Source organism: Pangasianodon hypophthalmus, chromosome 19 (genome assembly GCF_027358585.1).
Source record: "Pangasianodon hypophthalmus isolate fPanHyp1 chromosome 19, fPanHyp1.pri, whole genome shotgun sequence".
Classification (NCBI taxonomy): domain Eukaryota; kingdom Metazoa; phylum Chordata; class Actinopteri; order Siluriformes; family Pangasiidae; genus Pangasianodon; species Pangasianodon hypophthalmus.
In genome coordinates this window covers 15,552,740-15,578,804 of record NC_069728.1, presented here as the reverse complement: position 1 = coordinate 15,578,804, position 26,065 = coordinate 15,552,740, and the positions used below count along the sequence as shown (strand labels likewise).

The following is a 26,065-nucleotide window of genomic DNA, read 5'->3' as shown; positions in this document are numbered from 1 at the left end:
CTAGACACTTCATATTTCAAATCAAGGTCAGGAAGTGAAATAAACACACTACTGTGTATGATGTATGTACACACAAAACACTAATATAGAATTAAAGATGTGAACTGAGAGCACCAAGTTCATATATATGAGAGCTTTATTTCTCTCTGAAGTGAATTGGGGTTTAAGGAAATACTGTGTATGTGTGTGTGTGTGTGTGTGTGTGTGTGTGAAAGTGAATGCTTAAACAGAGAGCCCATTAGCTTCCCATATTAAGCAGGGCACTGGAGCTGGTACTGTAGGTAGGCACTGAGGTGCTCTTAAAAGGACAGAGCACTTAATTGCTTCTTATACACTGTGTTTTTTTTTTTTAATTGGGGGGGGGGGGGTGCTGGAGGTGGTAATGGGGTAATGGGTGGGGGGTGTTAATATGGAGGGGTTGGGTGTGGGGATGTTAGTGTTGGGGGAAGCTGGGGGGGGGGGGGGGGGGGGTGTTTAGGGGGTCCCACCATCTTCACCATTTTGTTGTTACATTTATTATTGTTCCCTTGTACTAAGTCCTAAAAATAATGTGAGCATGGGCCTAATGTGTTCTGTTATTGGAAAGTTCAGAAATATAAAAAAAATCAAGGGTTCTAACAAATGGCCAGAATATTACTGTACGCATTTGAATAACGAGCCTAATATTTAAATAGATGGATTATGTTCATAAAATAAGTACGTACTGAGGGGGGTTGTGGAATTTATTTTACAGTTAATGGGATCTGTGACTGCAAAAAGTTTGAGATGTACAGTATTTCATTCCTAAGCACTTATCTGTTGGACTTTCGTCTTACGTTATTAGTAATTATCTTTACTGTATTCAGTCATTTGGACTTTACATGCATACAAGTCTGATATATTGGCAATTTTTCCAAACGTCAAACTACACTGTATTAGTAACTTATTAAGACCTAGCGTACACACAAGTGACAAATTAAAGGAAAAAAAAAAACAAAAAACGTGTCTCTGTTATGTTGTAGGGTGTGTGTGTGTGTGTGTGTGTGTGGGTTTGTGGGCGTGTGTGTGTGTGTGTGTGTGGGGGGGGGGGGGGTGTATTTATTTTGCTGGCATGGTTTGGCTTTGCTAATCCACACTGAGGACAGAGTCACCGCAAATCAAACAAAGTTCTTCTGACCTTTATGCTATGATGAACCATTTCTATCCTGCCTGGAGTGGTCTCTTCCACGACGACCCCTTGAAAACAATGGGAGACACACTACTGGAGATTTTGGAGTGCTGTCTGATTTTGGAGACAGTGCTCTCCACCACCATCACCAAAAAGGAATATCTTTTGGAAGAACAGTGTTCACTGCTCCAGTAGACGTTCAGAGACTTGAAGAATCTACACCAAGGAGCTTGGAAGCTGTCATAGTGACCTGCTTTAATTTTGTTTCTGTTTTTTGTTTTTTCCTTTCCTTTACTTTGCTACCTTTCTCTATATTAGTAAAAAAAAAAAAAAAAAAAAAAAGAATCAATCTTGTTAAGAAATGTAATGTGGCAAAATTGTGTTGACGAAAATATTGGCATAAAATATTGGCTCAATCAGTTTGGATGAAAATCAATGGACTATTAATATTGGTTTATACTACACTATATGGCCAAAAGTATGTGGACACCTAACCATCACTGCCATATGTGGTCCTTCCCCAAACTGTTGCCACACAATTGTCTAGCTTGTCTTTATATACTGTAGCATTAAGATTTCCCTTCACAAGAACTAAAAGACCCGAACATGTTCCAGTATGACAATGCCTCTGTGCCATGAAGTCCATGTCCATGAAGTCCATGAAGTCCATGAAGACATGGTTTGCCAAGGTTTGAGTGAAAGAACCACTGAACACCTTTGGGATGAATTGGAACTGTAACTGCGCCCCAGGCCTCCTCAACTGACATCAGTGCCTGACCTCACTAATGCTCTTGTCGATGAAATGGCAAAAATGCCCACAGCCAATGTTCCAAAATCTAGTGTAAAGCCTTCCCAGAAGAGTGGAGGTTATTATAACAGCAAAGGGGGAATAAATCTGGAATGGGATGTTCAATAAGCACATACTGTATGGATGTGATGTTCAGGTGTCCACAAACTTTTGACCATATAGTGTATTTTTCACAGCTACAGTTTATCAGTCAATTAAATCAAACTGATGGATTTATACTGGTCTTTGGCTTTGGGTAAGAAATCACAGCCTTCTATGCATTTTTTTTGTTATTATGGTTGCTGCTTTTATTCAGTTAGGCCAACTTACATTGGACTTTCAGTATTTATATGATATTACATGCATTAATATTTTTGCATTAATATTTTATAATATCTAAATGTTGTGTGCAGTATCTCTGCTGCTCAGTAAATTAGAACCAACGTTTTCACTTATATTTGACTTTGGTCTAATATGGGACTCATACTGTATATTGCCCAAATACCACTGGATTTATTTTGGACTTTGAATGTATATTGAATGTCTGTAATCTATATACTATTAGTAAGGAATGACCATTTATTCATTTAATGCTTTTCTATGTTTCCATTTACCTAGATCCAGGCTAAATCCTTATATTAGACTTAATCGATACGATTGTATGTTAAAATAGAGGTTGATTTCCATATGCCTATTATATTATCATTAATTCTTACAATTCTTGCAATACTTGTATGAGCCAATTAGCCATTGAACATATATTGGCCTTTGGGTATATATTGAATCTATATACATATTACACCTTAGTCTATACCATAGATTCATTATATATTTCACATTATCATTCTTAGTGCTTCCAGTCATTTAGACCTTATATTATACTTTTTTAAATACAGTATATATTTGTATCTGTCTATGCATGTAGTGGTATTACTATCAAGGCTCACAGTCAGAGCATACCATATTGCTTGTTTTGGACATTAGATGTATGTGGGATTTATATACTGTCCCAAATTTTTACAGAGTTACAATGTGAAATATGTTAATACCTACAGTTATGGAAAAAAAATGACATTTTGAATGACATATATTTAGAGAAAATTATATTCTTTAGTTGATAAAGTAAAACTGGGCTTTTGTTGCAATAAATTATATATTAGTATATAGTGTAATTATGTACTTTATATTATTATTTTTACTTCTGGCAATCACTTAGATTTCAGTCAGTTACAAAGTCAGCTTAAGCCTTATATTGGACTTTTATCTATAACATTATGTATTAGTATGGATGTCTCTGTATGCATTTTATATTACTATCATTATTATTATTATTATTATTATTATTATTAATGTTCACAATCAGAATAAACCTTTTGACTTGCTTTGGATTATACACTAGGGTCCAAAAGTCTGAGACAACATTGAAAATCTGGGATTTTTTTTATTTTTTCCTTTAAAATTGGAAATAAATAGAAAGTTTTAATTTGGATTTGATCTAAAATTCATCATAAGGTTTTGTGCTTCCATTTTTTTTTTTTTTTTTTGCACATTCTTATATTTCTTATTTCTTACTATTTTTTATCATTTCTTTTTTTTATTATTCATTTCTGGTTTTTAATTTAGTCAGGTTTTATTTTACTGCAAATTATATACTGTGTATGAAAATGGTATTCTTTAATGGATGATAAAGTTAAAAAAATGCTAGTAGACTCAAAAGGGGCTTATACATTGCCCAATATTTTCACAGCTACAGGATATGAGTCAGTTAGAACAACCCATTTGGACTTTTGGATATTTATTATATTGAATCTATTGTTTACACAGTACATATTAGATACTAGTGTATAATTTCATTATGCATTTCACATTATTCTTACTGCTTCCAGTCACTTAGAAAGCTTTGGCCATTAGTATGAATATCCGTATATGCATTTTATGTAATTATCATTAACGCTAGCATGGATATCCGTGTATGCATTTAATGTAATTATCATTAATGCTTACAGGCAGAACAATCCAGCGGGCTTGTTTTGGATTGTGGATGTATATGGGTCTTATACAGTATATTGTCCCAATATTTACACAGCTACAGTATATGAGTCAATTAGAACAAACCACTGATTGAATATCTATAACCTATATAAATGTTATATATTAGTAGGAATGGCCATCTGTGCATTAATATTATTTCTTTTTGCAGTCAATTAGAACAAGCCTAAGGCCTTATATTGCACTTTTAGGATCTATAGTATTATGCATTAGGATGAATGGTTCTCTATATAATTTATGTTATTATTAATTCTTATTATTTTGAACTTATATGGGACTTATATTTGCCCATATTTTTCATAACTACAGTGTGAAATAATATGGTAAGCCAATATTAGTGAAAGATTTTATTAGAAAAAGAATAATAGAACTATAATTACAGAAGTTTGTACTCATAGATGATAAAGAAAGAAATTGGAAATAGACTCAGATTTTTAAACAGTAGATCAGAAGGGCATACTTAGATTTATCATTAATGATGTCATAACCCCATATATGATCTTCTTGTTGTCAGTGTAGTTGTCCTCTGAAGTTCTGTAGAGCTAAATGGTGTAGAGCTAAATGTGTCCTCTATGGTATTACCCTCTCATTGGTCATTTGCATAGTGTTTAATGTGTATTTTGCAATAGAGTGTAAGTAGAAAGAGACATTATGAAAGCGAGAGAAATGCATATCGTTTTTTGCTCAATTTTATTTTTCATTTTTCAGATTCATAACAAACGTTGTGCACAGTATAAGGTTTCACACTCCCAGGTACAGAGCCCCATCCTTCTGTCTCAAATGTCCTCTTTGATGGGAAAAGCTGGAAAAACAGTGTCCCATTGCTTATTAATAATTTCATCAACAAGACACCTCTCATACAACCACAGTGTCAACATGTCAGGTCTTTACTGTGGTGTGTCATATGTCCATGTAGTAGTGCTGTGTCTATTGAAAAATATAAAATGGCCAAAAATAAAATTTGCTTGTGATGATTTAGTCATTATGTTGTAGCTTTAATGTTCAATCATTCTATAGCTACATTAGGCTCATATATATGTATTATATATATATTTGTCTTAAGTGATCCACTACATTTGGGATAAAGGAAAAGTTGTTTCATTTCTAATCAAGCTATTGCTTTAACTGTGTGTGTCATGTGCCCTCTGCCAGCCCGATAAACCAGAGCCAGATTTAGCCAGAGGCCGCACAGAAGGCGAAGTCTGATCTGATTTCAGCATGTCGGCTATCTGATGGTTCCTCCCTGAGTGTGTTCTTCTGGGCCTGCTGTTTGGATATGATAGCAGAGTTTCCTAATCTCTGTGTGAATGTCATTTCTCTAGACATGTGACATTTCCCCCAGCAGTAAAACACAGTGACCACCAGTGCAACCGATTCATAGTAAAGCTTATTATAACCCAAGTCTCATCAAATCAAACCTCTGCCAGTGGTTTTAGGCGTTATGCTTGCGTCAGTGTGTTAACTCTATTATTGTGGAATGGAGTGCACTTCTATATGAAATATACCTTCTTCTTCCTCTTCCTCCGGCGTTACCAAATTAGTCATAAAGGTCAAGATCGCATTCATCCAGTTGGTGGATTCGTCCATGGCTTCGTGCACTGCCTTCACAGGTTCCCTGCTCATGTGCTGAATACCTCCTGAGTGCATTGTGTAACAGGCTGACATCAGAGATGCTTAAAATACACGTCCTACACGTACAGTAAGCTCCAAAAGTCCACTCGTCTACGGAGTCCATCACTAATACTGCACATAATTATTACGTGTGCACACAATTATTATTTGTACCTGGGTGAAAATAAAAATACATATTTGTACCCAATTTAGTTGTTAGTAATACCATGGATTACCTAGCTAGCAAGTTAGCTAGCTAGTAGCAAGCAAACTTGTCTGCTAGTTTATATGATTTAATTACACAATATAATTAAACACAGGTTAGCCTAATGTTAGCTAGCTTGCTACTGATTTTAGCTACTGGATCACACATAATAAATTATGGCTATAATAACACATTATAATAATTAGCTTAACATTAAATAGGTTGTTAGTAACCCTGTGCTGCACTATATAGCAGTTTGTCTGGTCATACTGTTTTAATCTATTGTTAGCTAGCTTGCTACTGAATTTAGCTCCTGGGTTACACATTAATAATCTAGTGTTAGCTACCTAGCTTTCTACTGAATTTAGCTACTGGATTATACATAATAATCTAATATCTTATCATTACTGATAACAGTTCTTAAAAGCTATCTTGTTAGCTATCTTCCTACTGAATTTGGCTACTGAATGACACATAATTTAAGGTTAGCTATTTTGCTACTGAATTTAGCTGCTGGATTACACAGAATAATCTAATGTATTTAGTTTGCTAGCAAAGATGACTATAATTACACATTACCTAGCCTGCTTGTAAACTTTGCTACACAAAATAGTAGTTTGTCTAGGCCTAGCTAGCTTGCTAGTGAACCTAGCTATTGCATTTTATTTCTAAATACAATAGTTAGCTTAATGCAGCCTGTTTGCATTTGGAATAACCGTAAAAACTGAAGTTTCTGACTTCAGTAGTTGCACTTTATTTTTAGCTTTATGATAAACAGTGTGTCAAGCTGAAAGGGCTAGTGGTAATGAAGATTAGTGACATCTGGGCTTGGCTAATCAAATTTACCTAGAGCTTAAGAGTGAAAAGAGTGAAATTTGCTGTACTGTATGGCTAATACTTTTTTTTTTTTTTAACCCAGGTCCAAATAGACTCTGTTAATTGAAACAAATTTGCTGTTTGAGAAATCTTCAAATGAAATTATCATATAAACAAACAAAAGTGTATTTTTTTAATAACTGATGAGAACAAGACCATGGACTCCATCTTTTGGATCCTACTGTACTTGAGAATGCAAAGGTGACATAATTCATATAGCAGATTTCTCAACAAGTACCCACACTTGCAACATCTCTCAGCAAAACACAAACAAAATATGAACCGTTCCAACAATTATATAATGTGCTCAGATATTCTCTCTGCCCATACACCAATGAATAACAAGATCAACATCTAATTAACAAATCAACAGAACCAGAGAAACACAGACATGACAATGTTTTAATCATTATATAATGGTTGTTGTGTGTAGTGGTTTGGTTTCCTCCTTTTTCTTTGTCCATCCATGGTCACATCACACTCCTCAGAGGATTATTCACTAAAGACTGTCTGTCTGCAGTGTTCAGTTAAAGAGATATGAAAACACATCCAATTGTGATGATAAAATACACAACCAAGTGACAAAAAAGTCTTCGTGCAGAGATGACAAAGCATGCAACACTATCCAAACCCACTTTACATCCTGTTAGTGATCATTTCCATTAGACATTGTATGCTTTTTATTGGAATGGTTATTGCATAATGGAATGGTAAAGCCATAACTGAAATGTGAACTGAAAAGCGTTCACCCTGCCATCCAGAGATCGTCCAGAAATCCCGACTAAGCCGGGAGTCCAAGAGAGCAAAATTGGATGTGCTGTCTGAGTGCAAGGGATGGCATACTCTCTCTTCCCCTGTCAATCACATTAGCCAAACTGTGAGTTCATGCATGGAAAATAGCGGATAGCGACTTGCTCCGAGGGTGTTACGCGCCACGTGATGCCTCATGAGCAGCAGTTCGAAAAGATGGATTGGCTGGCTTCACGTGTCTCGGCGGAAGCACATGTTTGCCTAGTTGTTTTATGACAGGGGAGAGCTGGCTAGTGGGTGGGAATTGGCCAAGACTAAATGAAAAACAAAATAGCAGTTTTATGTATTCTCTATATTTTCATGGCCGTCGGTGCTAGTGCCAAAAAGTGGCAAAATAGTAAAAGAAAAAAGTAGTGATGTACCATACATTGTATGCATCCCTTGTACTACACGTAGCAGTGAACCATACGTTCTGGTTATGGCATTTAACCAAGTATTAATCTGTTGATGTGTTGTTATGTCCAAATTAATACATTGTCTTAGATGTATGGTAAATTACTTCCTCTCATTCTGCTTAAAAAGTAAGTATGTGCTGGTGACTCAGAGCTTTTCACTCTAATAATGAAGTACTGTTTTTATTTGTTGTTTTAATGTGAACAATTTGAATTGTTATACCTCTAAACTAATTAATAATATGTTAGTGTTAATCAGCAAATTATGCTAACTCCTGCAAGAAAAAGGAGTCTTAAAATTGTACATGCCTCAAGAATACCACCAGTTATAAAACTATTGTATTAGGACAAGTCATTAGATAGTTTAGTTCTACTGCACACACACACACACACACACACAGAGAGTTTTCAAAGGGTGCTTTATATAGGCTTAATTGCCAGTTCATTAAAGCCTATACGGTACGTTCTGGTCATTGCTATTTTAACAGGTACTGATCTGTTGACATGTTGCTATGCATCAGTGGAAAGTGATGACCAGAGTACTGACCAGATATTATATACAGTAGGTGATGGTTCATTCTTAGCACACCAGTGTTTTAAGAACCAGTAATGCTGCTACACTTGATACACTCATCTCACTGCTACACACACTTCCATATCAGTGTAAGTGCTGTGCTGAGAATGATCCACCATCTAAAAAAATAACTGCTCAGTGGTGATCCTTTGGTGGTCTGATTCCATTGATGGACAGGTTACAGTGGGGCCGACAAACAACAAAGGTGAAGCTAATAAACTGGCAGCTGGGGCCCTGATTTACTGAAGGATTGCAACACACACAAACTTGATAACATTGGCAAAAATAACGAAAGACTATTTACTAACAGTGTCAACAGATTGCGTCTTTTAAGTGAGCAAAATAGTTGTCCGGGTTTGTGTGCTGACCCTAATAATGTGCAACTTGGGCTGATTTTTTTCTAAGAATGCAAAAACAGGGTGGAGTCAATACAAATAGATTCATTTACCACCCAGGATGTGATTTACTAAATTTAACACTTAAAAAAGTTAACACGTCTGAAGGGCACGTATTAAATTAGCAGAAGTCTGCTTCCTAGAAATGAAGACAAAGTCATATCATTCACTAGGATTTAATAATGAGAAGGTTTATCAAGATTATGCTTCATCGCAAAATGATCAAAAGGTTTATAAAAATGATAACTGAATATTATTCATATTAGATATATTAGACATTTGCAAAGGTGTTCATTCACTATATCCTATTGCATTTACAGTATATTATATTTTGTAAAGGTTGTGTTGCATCTCAGAGCTTTTAAGACATGCGGCTAGACATAGTTTCATTTTTCCCTCATTCAGGAGTCACTTAGAGTTTATGAAGAACAAATAGCATAGGCACAAATATAATTTACATATTGGCTTCAAAACTTTGATGTTAAAATTTGCTAAAATTCTGTGAAATTCTTTCACATTCTTCTTTCCTAATGATCCATAAGATCATCTTTCTCTGCACGCTATTTAACCCATTGCACACACAAATTACTGCATGTTATTTGGTATCTTAGTAAAGCAGGGCCTCAGGGTATGTTGGTACTTTGTTCAGTCCAATTTATGCAATCTCTGATCAAAATCTGTTAATACTCTGTTAGTGTGGATAAAATACCAATTAAACTTAAGTTTTTGCCCAAAACGTAGTATGACATGCCTCAGTCTATTAGATTAAGATATTAGTCGGTAAAATAATTGATTAAATTAGTTAGACACGACTCAATCAAGATAATTGCTATGCGTATCCAGTTTTACTTGGTTAGTTCATTATTAATGTAGAGTTTAAAGCGTAAATGCGTAAGATGGCTTGCCTCTAAGGCCGCCTGCCTCCTTGAAGGCTTTCCTGGCGCGCGCCGCCTGAGGTCCTGTTCAGACGAGACACAAAGCAGAGGAGTGGCACAGCAGCACGTACACCAACACACAGCTGCAGACAGCATGCAGAGTGAAACAGGGCAGGCACGTAACCGCATTAATGTGGTGAAAGCAAATCACATGCACATAAGACATGCACTGATAAATGCAGTGGACACAGCAAAGGCACCACAGTGATCATGTCAAAGATAGACATGGAGGAAAATGCAGTGTGGTGTTTGTTTGCGTAATTATGAGTGAGTTTATTATTTTGGAAAAAAAAATTGTCTGCTTTGTTTGTTTGAAATTTATGCAACTACATTAATGGATTTTAAACCCACATTAGCTAAACTCATGTTAATTTAAAGCTACAGATTTATAATGAGTTTTGAAAGTTTTTAACGACTCTTTTTGTCCGATATTCGCTATTGTAACCTTAGTTAATGAGAAAAAAAATCTGTGATACTTATAATATATATATTAATAAGTCATTATAACTACGTTTATAATTCTTCATGAATTGGTAATAATTCCTTATAAGCTACAATAATGCCTCATAAAGCTTTAATAATGTGCTAGAAATAATTTCTTGTTAATCTATGATCAGAAGTTTTAACTATTCCTTATAATGCCATGCCTTGTACTGCACAACCTTACATAATATTGATAACTGATGATGGCCTGTGCATAATCATAAAGCAGCTGTAATATATATAAACATTTATAAAATATTATAAACATTCAAAGTCATCACTTGTGTGCTTCAAGTAAGTGAATGATATTCTAAGTTCCAGATTAAGTACCAAACTATGTATAGATATGTTATTGCATTTTGAAAAATTTGTAGCACTTAATGATGACATTTTAAATGTTCATAATGTTTTTGTTATTGTTAACAATAAATATTATAGTTGCTTTATAAATATTCACAGGTCATTAATATTTTTTGCAATTAATCCGGAATTAAGTTTTTCCATATTACATTGTAAAAACGTATTGTGTCTTATGCTGCAATCCAATGTACTTAAAAGTCGGAAAAATGTGACCTCTGATACGGAAAAGTGCAATGGAACGGTCATTTATCTCAGAATTCCAAGTCAGGAACTCAGCAACATCTACCTTGCCCGAGTTCTCTGATATAAACAAAGCTGACGTCACAGGTTTGTTATGGCGGAGGACAGTCAACGGTAAACAGAATTCCCTTTGCACTATTTTCTAATTGATAAAACTTGCCTTTGCTTCATATGTAGCTTTTTGGTTGTGTTTTAACGCTTTGTAAATTTAAATTCAAAACAATTGTGCCCAAGTTTAACTCAATTCTGCCCAAATTGAACACAATAAGACCATTATAACATTTTTTTAATAAGCAAAGTTGAACAAGACAGTTCACCTACATTACACATCCTTTCTCTTTGATAATAGCCTAAAAATAATTCATGTAGATCTTGTTAATATGTTTATCAAATTTAGTGACTAGGCATACAAATTTGACCTTGCTCTAGGCATCCATGTTTTTCCATGCTTTTAGATTGGAACTCTGGAAAAAAAACCAAAAAAAACTTTCTGAGTACAATAGATTGCAGCATTACAAGATAGCAATGAGGAATTTATCATTTTACTTGAAGCACTTGATGCTTTTTTTTAATTAATAAATATTAGAGTTGCTTTATAATTATGCACAGGTTCTTGACGCATCATGGTCAGTTTATTTTTGTTTAATAGATGTGCAAAGTCTGTTACTGTCAATGGACTGTAAATTAACGTGTACTTTTAGACACATTAGCTAAACTTTATCATGGAACCGGATGCTAATTTAGTCTGTGTATTGGTCTGTATTATGCTTTATGCTCAATGGGTTGCATTATGTTTTCAACAGACAATTAAAGAGAATAATTCCACCTCTCACTGGTTTCCTTTTCGTTCTACAACATATTTTGCAATTGACAAATTAATATAATAACTCCACCAAACAGTGCTTTCCTTTTTTTTTCAAATTTTAAACCTTTTGTTCGTGTTCTCGTATCTGTGGAGCACACGTGTGTCATTTCTATAAACTCACAGCCCAAATCAGAATTCAGCGCATCATTGTGAAATTTTCTCCAAGCAGAAATGCTAATGTGGCGCTGATGAATTCACTGACATTTGTTTGATTAACTTCTTAACCTACTTCATGAAAACCCATTATTGTTCCTGGAGCTGTCGCACCCCAGCGTCACTCATTTCTCCCTGTCTGAGCCGAGTCGTGTCAGGGCCTCGGCTGCTAACGCTCCGGTAAACAACAGATGTCAATCTGGAGCGAGAGGAGGAGAAGACAGAGAGTTGGAGAGCTAAGACGGTGGCGTGAACTCTTCAGACTGTATGTGGAATGAGACTTGAGAGTGCGAATTCCGGAGATGTGTAATGAGCGAATGTATTTGGCTGAGGAGGCCTGGTTGCTCTTAAACTGTGTCACCTGGCAACACATGCATAATGAAACACTACTTTTGCTTCACATTTTTTTTGCTGAAGTTTGCATTTGAGATGAATTTTGGTTATTATTATTATTATATTGCAAATCTGTCATGGCAGCCTTAATTCTACACCTCTTCGGCCATCATGCTTAGTCTCAGCTGGCATGTAAAAAGCCTTATTATTATTTGTATCATGTAACATTCTGAAATGTTTCTATCCTTTCTATTTCTGCTAATGTGCCCTTTATTCAAATGTCACTGAGAAATTGAAATGCATTTCATTAGCAGGATATTTCTTGCCAGTTTATACAGTCTAACACAGACATGCTGAGATTTCACTTCAGTTTGTCACTTAGATTATCTAACTTTCATGTAATTAAATCTATATTTCATTTAGAGCCAAGGTTTTAAAGAACTTGTTTGCCCTTGAAATCTTTTTTAATCCCCATGTACTGCTGTAATGAGTAATAAAAATCTCTTGTACAAATAAAAAGAATGGCATGTTCTTGACTGAGCTCCTAAAAAGCACCATCCTTCATGGTGATTATGAAGACAAATGGACTTATACTGCTCTGTGATTATTGGATTGTAGGTAAGGAATAAAACAAGACAGGGCATGCTGCTGTAGGAAAATAATCAACGATAGCATGGAGAGATGTGAGAGACGTGAAGCAAAGTTAATGTTATCAACATATAACAGCATGTCAAGTGTTTTAATCTGTTTACACTGCAGCAATTTATCAAGGATTATATTGTTTCAATTTATTAATGAACAACATGGTATACCTTTTATCCATTTATAGCTACATTTAATGTTTCAGAACGTTCATAAAACAAGTTATGCCATATTAGCAATAAACAGTTCTCTCTCTCTTGTAGTCAGAAAACTTACTGATTGTTACAAAGCACTGACACTGGAGACTCCTTCCATAAATGTTAAATAAAGATGTCTTTACTGAAAACTTCATCAGATCAACAATGATACGTTTTTCTTTGCTGTTAAAAAACAGCACTTTTTTAATCATTTATTACTAGTCTTGGATTATGTGACGCATCCACCCTAGAAGTCCTTGTGCATTAGCTGTTAATGTTACTACACTAGGAAGAAAATAACATGTTAGAACAAGAGCATTAAAATAAACCTGTGATTTGTCTTTGCAGCCTGCAGTAATGTCGGAGCTGCTGTTAAAGAAAACTAATCAACACCTTCTTACCAATCACGCTGAGGATTCAGCAGTGCTGTGTTATAAATTTTTATAGGACACAGGACAAGAATGGCAGCAGGCATTAAAAAAATTTCACTCCTAGAGGGAGCTCTGAGATGCTCTTGGGCATGAGTGCATGGACACAGCACTCATAAAGTCACAGTAAAGCCACGGCAGAACAAAAACACCTTTCAACTGAGTCTTAAAAGAAGCACATAAAAGGAGTTTGGCCTCGTTGCCGCAGTCCTCAACTTCGTGGAGTTGTTTAGATGTTGGGATGCAGTGCAACCGTGATGAGGTGCTAAGATACATAATGGATCAGGATTACTTATTTATTTATTTATTTATTTATTTATTTACTTATTATTCTAGATGTAGCCTTCAGGCAAATTGTAAAATTGTGGAAATTAATCCAAAACTGTGAGTACCAGCTAGAAACATTGCTCTATAGCTCAAACTAGAGGTTATAAAATAATGTACTAGTTATACAGTAGATTTTGTTCATAAAGCTACATGACACTTACAGTATATAACCCTTTCATGACAACTGACATACACATATAATCATTTATAAACGTTTATTGCAGCAGAAATTCCGCTGTCATAAAGACTCCTTTAGTCAGGTTTGATGTCACGTTGACATAATACCTGATTCAAATGACTTGGAATTAGGCTGACATAAGTGTGTCATTACAGTGTCATAGATTTTCATATAGACAATATTTATGGTCCAGAGAAAATATATACATTGTCATGCCTGTTGTGGATTATCATATTTTTCCTAAAATGTTTATAATATGAATTTGGATATGAAACTCATGTTACCTAAGGGTCAGAGAGAATAGAAGTTACATAATCCTGTTGTTATAGTGTAATATGCCAATGGCAAACCTTACACAGGTTTGACATTTATACAGCCATTTTTATATCAGTGTTTAGACTGAGTGCTGAGTTGAGGAGATACCACAGAGAAATGTCCAACTATGTTCAGTCTTCCAATAAGCTCTTTTGGGAAGTTGTCATAAAAGTGTCATACTGTAACATAACCACATGTCAACAAAAAATCCATCACTTAACTGATGTTCTATTTACATTTATGGCATTTGGCAGACGCCCTTATCCAGAGCGACTTACATTTAATCTCATTTTTTATACATCTGAGCAGTCGAGGGTTAAGGGCCTTGCTCAAGGGCCCAGCAGTGGTAGCTTGAACTCATGACCTTCTGATCAGTAGTCCAACGTCTTAACCACTGAGCTACCACTGCCCACTATCAACTTGATAAATGTTTAGAAACATTTCTAAGCATTTAGGACATTTGTCATGTAGGGCTTGTGTAGGTGTTATATAGCCCTACAGACACTATTCATAGGTGCTTCATAAGGGTTTAACGTCATTTTTGTAGCCGTACACAAACAGACATATGTTTATGTACTGTATGTTTGTGTAGGGTTACAAAATATGTTTCAGTTGTCATGAAGGGCTTATGTTATATAGCCTTATGAACACCACCTGAAAGTGTTACCAACTGGCTTTATAATGATTTGTAGTTTCTTAGACCTATTAAACAGATATATTTTTATGAAGGTTTATGTTAACTGTCATAAAGGGCTTAGGTAGATGTTATATAGCCTTATGAACACTGCCTTTAGGTGTTACAAAATGCTTTCATTATGATTTGTAATCATTTTCTTAGACCTGCACAGATATATGTTTATGCAGCTTTAGGTTAATTGTCATAAAGGCCTTAGGTAGATGTTATATAGCCCTATGAATACTGCCTTTGGGTGTTACCAAATGCTTTCATAATTATTCAAGTCCTTTTCCTAAACCTACACAGAGACATATGCTTATGCAGGTTTATGTCAGTTGTCACAAGGGGCATATGTCGATGTTTTATAGCTCTACGAACACTGCCTTTAGGTGTAACCAAATGCTTTCATAGTGATTTGTAGTAAATTTCACAGACCTTCACAAAAAGACATACATGTGTGTGTAGGTTTATGTCAGTTGTTATGAAGAGCTTATGAAGATGCCATGAAGCTCTATGAATGCATCAAAGCAAAATGTTTTCCAGGTAGATGTTTTTGATATGCTTCTTACATGTTTTAAAGATTTTACTAATATGCATATTAAATAATAACTATAGCTTTTGGTTTAATTGTAAATTCATTTTGCTTTATTAAAAAATATGCAGAACTCTAACTTGTATCTTCATGTTATCCTATCCATTTTCGATTGCCTTGTTTATGCTTTATGCTGTGTGTTTATGAGTCCCATCATTTTAGATGTATCTATAGTGGATGGATCATCTCAAGCCACAGAGTAAAGCCTCTGAAAAAGCAAAGCCTTAGGTAGATGGATTAAAGTGTATCATTCTCCCCCTGGTTTGGTGTGTTACAGCTCATAAGAGTTTTTCTCCTGAGATGACCACTTAGGCTTTTCTATCAGTGCTCACTAGTGCACTGAGGGGTAAAATTATTTCTCCCTTCTCCTGACAAGAACTCGACAAGAACAGTATCTGCAACATGCAAGACTGCATTAACATTCAGCAAATTAAGTTTCTTTATCTTTCTCAAGACACAGAATGAACGGTCACATAATAAACCCTGCTCAGTAACACTCAGCTACAGCACTTTCAAAGTATGATTATTAATATTAGAACTGCGTCCACTTTAAGTCATGTGTGGCTGGACAATGCGATATTGCAATCGAAATTTTGAACAGATTGACACGGGGCTTTAGAGGATTTAAAGGAGCATTTGGCACACTGATAGCAAAATCCATGCAGACTTGAATGATCTCATAATTTGGAAAAGAATTTCAGGGATTTGCCGTTGAAAGCTTAGGGCTCTTTGTTCTTGAGTTTTTCCTTAGAACATGAATTTTCTGTGCTCAGCATATTCTACAATATATATAAGTGTTTCTGTAGTTTCTTGACATTTAGCATTTTTAATTTCTCAAGCTTTTTCCCAAATTTACTAATATGGGAAACAAATAATAGGCTAGTGTCAAGAGTTACACCAAAGCCCTTAACTGTAGCTTCTGGCTAATAGGTTGAGATTTATGAATATTATGCAGAACCTTTCCTTTCTTATTATTTTATTATTTTATTATTATTTTTTGTTTGGTTGCCTTGTTTAAGCTTTATTATCTTTATTAGGTTGCCATTCTTAAGCTTTAGTTAGCTGTTCAGTCTATTAACTTTGTGTTAGTTCTTGCATTTAAACTCAAACCGTATGGTTTAAAAGAAACCTTAAGAAATTAATATTTTTAAATAATAAATTATAAAAGAGAGCGATGAAGAGTTGACTGTCTATCACTAAGATTAATGTGATTCATGTTTCTTTAACTGAACACCATCTTTAGGTCTTACCAAATGCTTTCATAATGATTTGCAGTCATTTTAAAAGAGACATACTGTATATGTTTATGTATATGTCAACACATATACATATCATGTACATATGTATATGTATATGTCAGTTGTCATGACAGGCTTATTAACGTCAGTGACATGTAGAGGTTTATTTTGGCTACGCTTCTCAAATGTTTAGAGGTTTTAGATATTCTACTAATACAGCAATCAAGTCATAGATGAGTATCAAGGTCGATATATGTTTATGAAAGGCACTTGTAAGTATCATATAGCGTAATGAGCACACCTTTATTTATTGTCAGATGCTTTCATAATGATTTGTACTTATTGAAATGTATCTCTAAGGATAATTTATAAAGGCAAGTTTGCACAATGTATGCCAGATGAGTTTAATGGGATTAATGTGGTATTTTGAGGAAAAAAAAAAAAGGTATCTTTGTAAATTGGTTTAAACAGTAAAACTAGTTTTTACACATTAACTTTGGAGATTTTTTTCTTTTATATAGTAACAAAATGTGTCATATCAAGTGATAAGCAAACTGTGTATTAGACTGTACTACTAATGCGTATTGGTATGAATGTGTCAGTAATCAATATTGTAAGCATGTAAGCAGTAAAGTGTCGAAAAGTTTTAATCGAGAATGTGCTTGAAAGATGATACGAGTCTTGTTCGGTGTTGTTGTGGAACAGGAGAGGAAGAAAGAGTGGTGAGACATTCATGTGACACTATGCCTTTTATTTACTGCACTGAAAAATGCAAATACTATGTCATTACCAGCTGTGTTGCACAGCATGCCATCATGCAGAAGCTCTAAAAACAGGACCTATTGGCAGGAAAGGTGACTTGTAGAGCAAGTATGTTTTATAATAAAATGATTGTATGTAGAATATTGAGTGGACTACATCATACATGTGCACTGAAAGCATGTATGTTTGTTTTGTATAGTATTTGCTCCAGCGTTTTCCAGTGCTGAGCTCTGAGAAACCATTTTTCACACAGTAAGTGGAATATGAATAGCTTGTTAATTACTGAATACCATAATAAACAGCGTAAGATTTGGAGATCGTGATTGGGATGCACTGCTCAAAGGCATGGTGTCACACTGAATAAGAATTATTAAAGTAGAAAGGAAGAGCAGGGAAGGCGTCTTTAATGAAAGGTGAGGCGGCTATCAGTTAATGTGCATCTTCAAATCCACCACAGCGTGAAATGATGGTGACAGTTGCTCTCGGTCTGCATGCGTGCACACGCGCATACACACACACACACACACACACACAAAAAGTCAAATATACACAGAAAAAGCCAGATACAGCACACACACATACACACTCAGGCAAATATCACTTCACTGCAGGCAGAGAGTCTTTACCAGGTGGCAAACAGGGGTCGTCACAGTATAATGTATGGGCTTTTTATTGGATGGCAACAGGATGACACATGGGGATGGACAGGGTGGAAAAAGGAGGAAACTTATTAGAAATGAATGAGTGAAAGTGACTCTTTGGGAGTGTCCCTGCAGCACCGTTTGGGCTACTGGGACTTAATGAATTGTGGGTTAGTCCCAACTAGATCAATGGGTCTGAATTTAAAAAAAGGTCTCCACTTTTGAAATATTTTTAAAAATGCATAAGTTCAAGACAACAGACCCTTTTTTTAAAAAAAAAAATGGAATGACACATGAGTGAAATATGAAAACAAAATCAATCTAAGCAATGACAATTTTCACAAAATCCACCTTCAGCCATTTTGAAATGGCTCAAAATTGTCATCACTGGACATCAATGATTGGAAATCATGGATATAAACTAATGACCAACTGTCCATAATGTCTATAGATATCCATCAATATAAATAAATATCCATCAATCATAAACCTAATGTAAGTTTTCCTAATATAACTATAATCTCAGGTAATCAGGTGATGATTCAATGGAGTGCTTTGTCAAAAAAAGCCCAAATGAGAGATGTGTTTAGACAGGACATGCCCTGATCTCTGATTACTGTTGACTAAAAGTGAACATGGCCGCTGCTGATAGTTGCAGCCTAGTGCAACACTCTATCTGTCTTTATCACTGTCAATGCTATCAGGACCAATAAAGCTTTCTCATGACTCCCAAGGCCCACGTGCGGTGGCATTCTAGATAAACTCCTAGCAAGCAAACAACTATCAGGCTTTATCACATTCTCTCAGAATTCTTATCCAAGCCTCACATTACCGGTGCTCTATAAGCAGATTTACCCCAAGCATGAATGTAATGTTGCTAATGCCTGCTATTTACATTCTTCCGATTGGTGTATTTATCATCAGCTCCAGCAACCAATCCACAACAATCTCCTCAGAGCGAAATAGCACTGCTTTGATGGATAACCGCACAAGAAATCATGCCAACACCGTCCATAGTTATGCTCTGGTTATAGAACCCGATCTTGTGCAAGATTCATTTGAATTCTAATCAACTGGAGTTATTGGATTTTCGTCCAAATGAAGTTGTTGGGAAAGCAATGACATAGCTTGAAGTAACCATTTTCCAGCTAACAAAGTGATGTCCTCAAGAATTACAACATTATTTTGTACAAAGAACATAATTTCTGATGTCTGCAGAATGTTCCAAGAATACATTCCTTCTTTTATATCGTTTTCAACACATAACACAGCACCAAAATTGATGAATGCCGTTCAATGAGATCATTTCAAAAAAATGTATTATTCATGAAGTTACCAGAGCAAGATGGTGGATCTTGTTGAATTTAGAGGCTGCATGACTAATGTTTGTTTTTCTTCCGATATGCAGAGCCTGAGGAACTTTAGAAACCAAAGTTGCTCCTCTTTTATTGACTGCTACACTCAAAGGTTACATCTAAAACACTAATGGTTGTTTGGTTGTCTCTCTAGAAGAACTTCTACGTGTTCTTTGTAGAACCTGAGTGTTTCAGGAAAGGGTTTTCCTCTCAAAAGTGGTTCCAATGAGAACTACTTTTGTGTCCCAGAAAGATTGACCAGAATAATTTGGAGAACTTCACCAAATATTGCATAAAGGACTCGAAGAGCACACTCTTGCAAAAAATGGATTCCTCAAGTGGTCATTGAATGGTTAACATTTCTACTTTTCTGAAGAGGTTCTACTTGGAAAGTTTTCTGAAAGGGAAACCCTCTGCTGTTGGGTTCTACATAGAATTTTAAAGCGTTCCCAAACAAACCAAAGAACTTTTTAAGGGCAAGGGTATTCAATGATCCAGTTACGTAAGTTACAGTTATAAAGTCCATTTACATAAAATCCTATTCTCCAGAAGCCAAGCAGTTAAAGTTTAGAAAACTAGAGTCAGTTACAGAGTGTGTTACAGTATTTTCCTGTGTACATGGTTTGGTTCTCCAGGTGGCATCCCTGCTTTTGGATCCTCCTAAAGTTTCCATTAAACGTTATCCAGCTATGGTTACTTGGACATCCATTGTTTGCTGGATTGTTAGCTTGAAATTGTACAAATTGAATCGTCTGAATTCATATGAATTTGCACAAAAGGGACAGGACGGTGAGGCCTACATTAGGACCAATATAGTGGAGAAGAAAAGAAGAGCTGCACCTACCTTCCAGGCTCTTGCTGTCTACAAGGTCAAAAACAATGATGGCAACTGCAGACCAGGTGATGATGAGGGCCAGGACCAGTACCCAGGCCACAGGGGAGCTGAAGGTGGTGTACAGATCATCCATCATGGTGCGTTTGGACACTCTTGTAGCTGGAGCACTCGACTCACCTCCTTTGCTCTCAAGGACAGTGGTGGTGGTGGTGGAGGTCCGTGCTAGAGAAAAACACACAGGTATTTAGAGTTAAGCCAGGTTTACACTGTATAATTTTTAGGGGCACAGACGAAAATCACACTTCGTAAAAGAATTTTTTGGTCGTACGTTGAGATCAGTGGCATAATGCGACAAGTTTGCCATTGCGACCAAAGGCAGCCAACAATAAAATTCTTGCAGCGTCAGACATTTTTTATTATTATCTCAGAGTTTCACTGCTGCTGCAAGGCTCATCTAAAAGCCACCAATAGGAGAACGAGTATAAGGATGGGGATGAAAATGAGGTGAAATTCACAGGACAACTGTAAGTACCATAGTAGTAATGAAGAAACATAAACAAGACATGTTACTAGGCCAAAAAATATCCATATTCCCTTAAGTATACAAAGAACATTTATGTTTATGCAAGCCCATTTTCAGCAAGAGATGGGATTGCAATGATTGGTGACTTAAGCAGAACCTAGCCATTTTCTTTAATCGCAGGTCTATTAATAGAGGATGTTTAATGTATAATCGGACATGGAATACACGTTAGCGCAGAGTCTGTTATAGAATTCAGCCAAGATTTTATTGGGATCATCTCATACAGTGTGACAAGTAATCATTTTAAAAGACCATTGTTATCACACATACTTTGGGGCAAGACGTTTGTTCCTTGTCTTGGATTGACAGAATACAGAAACAACACCAAATGAATAGGACAGCACTGATGTATCAGTCACTTATTGTTAAAATATTTCCAAGGCCACTGAAAAGAAAAATGCTGCCTTTATATCGATAGGGAAGACGCATTGATGTGGCTGTTTCTGTCAAAAGGCCAGTTCTAAATGGATATAAATCTGAAGCACAAAGCAGGCTGAATTGCCACTCAGTGATTCCTTACACACTCCACACATGACCTTTGTAAACACTGTTCCTTTTACAGAGCGCCTTATTGATTTGGTCCAATAGGATCTAATTTTAGGCTGAAGCAGGGATTGATTCTCGGATGAGCCATTGTGATTCTGCGTATGGTTTTCTCCAGTGTGATATGCGGCTCATCTGTTCTGCGTCTATGAGAAGATAGAGCGCTGCTCGGTGCCTGAGATGACCTGCGGAAGATAAAATCAGCCTACCGTGCCTTTCAGACTGCCTCTACTTTAGCTAAAGGGATATGTGTGTGTGTGTTTGTGTGTCTGTATGTGTATGTGTTGAGCTCAGCCCACCTGTCACAGCCCTTCACAGTGCACTGTGTTGTCACTTTGGGGATTAGACAGACTCTCTCCAGTTGCTGACTCAAGGAAGTCATTTGCTGAGCTTCCACTGTGCTCACTTTGCTAAAAACAACAGATAGCCTTCGGGGACTATTATGTGTTGGCGTGTGGGATCAAAAATGTTATCCACAGGTCAAGTGGTTGTGTTGTACTGAAAGGTAGAGTCAGTGATTTTGGTGCAAGTTAGCTGAGGTATAGTGGAGTTTGAAGTGAAATCCAATGATATACAAAGATTACTGGTCACTGTTCTAACCAAATGTCTCCTTTAAACAGTTGACCACTATACGCTAAGAAACAAAGATTAAAACTCTAAGGATTCTTTAGTTGTTCCTCTGTAAGAACAAGTAAATGTTCTATGTAGAACCACTTCAGTAGAGAATCCAAGCAGAACTCTTACCTATCCAAACAACATCTGAAGAACCCTTTTGTGTACCAGGACGACTGGACAGATTTGGAGAACATCACCAAATAAAATACTAAAAAAAATGGTTCTTTAAATGTTCTTTGTTGGGTGATGGTTCATGCTTTCTGATGATGTTCTCCTTGGAAATCCTCTGCTGTTGGATTCTACATTGAATGTTTAAGTGTTCCTTCAAAGGACAAACCGAACCAAAGAACTCTTCAGTGTTCTTGTAATGTTATCCATTTTCTGCATAGTGTTCCCTCAAAGGGACAAACAAAAGAACTCTTTAGAATGTCATGATTTACCAGAATATGATCAACAAGCACCAACCATTTTAATGCAAAAGACAAGAAAATGATGCTGTAAGGACCTGCTAATCTTTTCCCAAATCTTGATCTTAACCATTTCCAACTTTTGATCCAAATGTGATGAATTTAGAGACCATGTTGGTAGCCTTGTGATGTTCACAGCCATGTGATGACCTGGTACTTATATACCAATTTCATCATTGAGATAAGGGCAGGAATTGACAGAAGTCCTTGTGTTGAAATTTATGGCAGCTAATATCAGTCTAGTTGAATGTATCAGTGTAGTATCAGTCTGGTTGAAGGAATCAAGTCAGCAGACAGACAATCCACCAATACTGTTCCCTGAAATACTGACATTTTAAAATAGAGCTTATTTACATCCGTCTGACTGGCAGCTTCCACTGTTAAGCCAGAATATCAAATTCAGTTTTAAGTCTCCACAACAATAAGCTATTTCACGCAAGGCTGAAATCCATTTAGCAGTCTTTCATCATAATAATAATTGCTTTTGAAAATAACTTCATCACCAGTCAGGGAAAATAGCTTTTGAGAAGTTTTCAAAACTTATTTTGAAATGGCTGCCCATAAATTGACAGGATATTTTTTTCTTCCCAGAACCTTGAAAACCTTTGCAGTCATTTAAAAAAAGCACATTACATTTACTGTCATATCTGGAAATTAAATGCTATCACCTATCCACAGAAAAATACAATTTGGTTAAACTGAATTAAGTAGTTATATTTCCTCTCAGACAGATTGAGCCATAATTCAATTGTTTAGCTATATCTGAAAATCCTTTACGGGCTGCATGTTTGAAAAGAGCATAACAGACAGCTGATGGGATATGTGATATGGAGTATTTTTAGCATCCCTCAATCATAAAATTCCTCCACAAAAGCAGACTCTGAAATAGCTGCACTTGTCCCAGCATTCTCTATACTGCTGATTAAGTCATTCTCATACCTTTAAAGCACAACAGAAACATAAAAATGTGACGATGATCGACTGTACCTTCCATCTCTGCCGTGATATGGTGAAATCCTAATCTTAAGAGTTAATCAGAAGTAGTTTTCCAGTGGAAAGTGAGAACCGTCTCTTCTATTAGTGTCCCAATGAGAAAGTGGCGTTCCTGCCAGGACCCAGAACTCTTGTAAGGCCTCAGAAGATGAAGCCTGTCATGTCGAGTGATCCGTTTAATTTAAGAAAAAAAAAAAAAAGTAAAACCTTCTTTGGGCCTAGACCCTCCAGATCCACTTGTGAATGCACCAAAGGGGTAAAAAAAAAATGGATGGTAGCCACTAAATCAGTTCCAAACCCTATGTTGCACCTTAGATTGTTCTTGGGTGCTGTTCAGAAAGCATAGGCCACAGAGGGAGGGCCCAAATGTAACCTTATCCCTGGGCAGATTGGGGAGTTTATTCTTAGAACCCATACCACGAGTGGTATTCTGCTTCGCCTTTTTAGGTCAGAGGCGTGACCTGTGAGCTGCATCTATCGGCTATTAGCAGAAACACTGGCCGAGGATTCAGCAACACAAACACAAGGTTTCAGTTTTACTGTTCTACAGTCATGGCCTCTGCTTGCAGAGTTCCTCATAAGATTGGTGTTTTAAAAGGTCATATCTGTTGTCCTGTACAGGCCTCCACAAAGGTCATGAAGTTAGAGATAACAACCTCTGAAGCGTCCACATTCATGTTTTCTCCACCAAGCCTTTTCTTTTATTCAGTGGCCATTATCTCACTTATGCCATGGCCACCTACTACTGTTAAAACTCTCAAAATCAGTGTATTATTCAGGTATTCATTCACTGTAAAGCTTATTATTTGGTACCCATTATGAATTATTCAGTGACTACAGTGATGCTTATAGAGGAGGTTTAAGAGAGGAATGTAAGTCTGGACTTGCTGACGCATCCTGCAATTAAGAGGTTTAAAAATGGATTTTTTTTGCATGTATTGGATTTACTCAGGGCAGTGCAGGTAGCATTGCTGTCTCTCGGTTCCAATTTCCCTGATTCGATCCTGTGCTTGGGTTACTGCCTGTGCAGTGTTTCTGTGTATGGTCTCCACGTGTCCATGTGGGTTTCCTCATGGTTCTCTGTTTGTTTGTTTTTCCCACCACCAAAAAACATGCCAGTAGATGGATTGGCTAAGATAAATTGCCCCTAAGTGTAAATGTGTGTGTGTGTGTGTGTGTGTGTGGTGCCATTCGATGGACAGGTGTTCCATCCTGTGTGTATTCCCATGTCATGCCCAGTGATTCTGGGATAGGCTCCAGATCCTCCACAACCCTACTCGGGATAAAGCGCTTTCTGAAAGTGAGGGAATGAGAGGGAGTGGACTTAAAGAAGTGCTCTGTAGTCTCTATAAAAACATATCCTCATGCTAGTTCAGTAGGTCAGAATCTAAGAATGACATCAAGCTAAAGGCTAGTACAAGAAGAAACAAAATCATACAAGTCAAATGACTTTGGTTTTTATGAGAGTTCCAAGCGCATCACATGCATTCATGTATCATCTTCTCTGAAAATCTCTACAATCTCTACTCCTCTTGATTGGCCAGTTCAATTCCAGTTCCAGCTTCATGCCGAATTCCTCCCACACTGTAACCAATGTCTGGCTCCTATTCTGGACACATTGCATGAAGTTTTGCACATAGTGCTGAGATTCTAAATCTTGGTCCCTCAGTACCTGAGATCTAGAAAACTTAGATCATCTGAAAGTAACCTGCTCATTATCCCCAGACCTCAACTGAAATGTGGAAATTCATTATCTCAGAGACGTAGCTGGGGGGAATTTGGGTTAAACCCTGATAAAATATTTTATGACAGTTCCAAATACTTATTCATAACACATACAGCACAGCTGACAATATAGTACATGTCAAATTTGCACAGTCATTGCACTATAACGATCTTCATAAAAGGTCAACGAATTCATCATTACGACTCCTCCATATTTAACCACAACAGATATTTGTTTAATCACATTTTATTATCTTCAAGCTGTTATAAACAGGATTACCCAAATCAGGATCATGCATTTTTCCCCATTTTCTGTTTGAAAGCTAGTAGTCAGCTAGCTGCACTGTGAGAATAAGAAATAGGAATATTGAGGTGATGGGAAATGACATAATGGAGGTTTTCAGCAGGAGAAGGTAAATATTTTAGTGGAGTTGTCATAAAGGTATTCTATTTCTGACATCTATTAACATTATTAATATAGTATGATTGGTTGATGGTAGATCATGCTTCTAATAACCACAAACTTTTGAATACGATCACCGCTTCTACTACTGGTGATCATCCACCCAAAATGCATGAGCATGTCAGTCTTAACAATTTAATTTTTTTCAGGATATTCACTCATCCTTCCCCTGAAATTAATTACTGGCAATGCCACTAGACTTATTGAATGATCTTTCTCCAACATGCTATCATTACGCAATTGTTGTTCTAGTCACTTCCATGCAGTGTAGCCTA

General features: G+C 36.3%; 1 protein-coding gene across 10 annotated transcripts in view; it reads right to left on the bottom strand.

Moving 5' to 3' along the window:
• trdn (triadin) overlaps positions 1 to 23,972 on the bottom strand; it is a 65,377-nt gene extending 41,405 nt beyond the window's left edge. For 7 of the 10 annotated variants that reach the window (XM_053242064.1, XM_053242067.1, XM_053242066.1 and 4 more), the window contains exons 1-5: positions 23,597 to 23,971; positions 20,411 to 20,623; positions 18,197 to 18,235; positions 9,752 to 9,805; positions 5,489 to 5,620 (exon numbers count right to left, since the gene is read on the bottom strand). In XM_053242064.1, the coding sequence (XP_053098039.1) occupies positions 5,489 to 5,620; positions 9,752 to 9,805; positions 18,197 to 18,235; positions 20,411 to 20,623; positions 23,597 to 23,603 (445 nt within the window). In that variant the 5' untranslated portion in view covers positions 23,604 to 23,971. Of the gene's footprint in view, positions 1 to 5,488; positions 5,621 to 9,751; positions 9,806 to 18,196; positions 18,236 to 20,410; positions 20,624 to 23,596 lie in introns of all 10 variants that reach the window. The other 3 variants (XM_053242071.1, XM_026922916.3, XM_053242070.1) reach the window with 3 other exon arrangements.
• Positions 23,973 to 26,065: the final 2,093 nt, after the last annotated feature.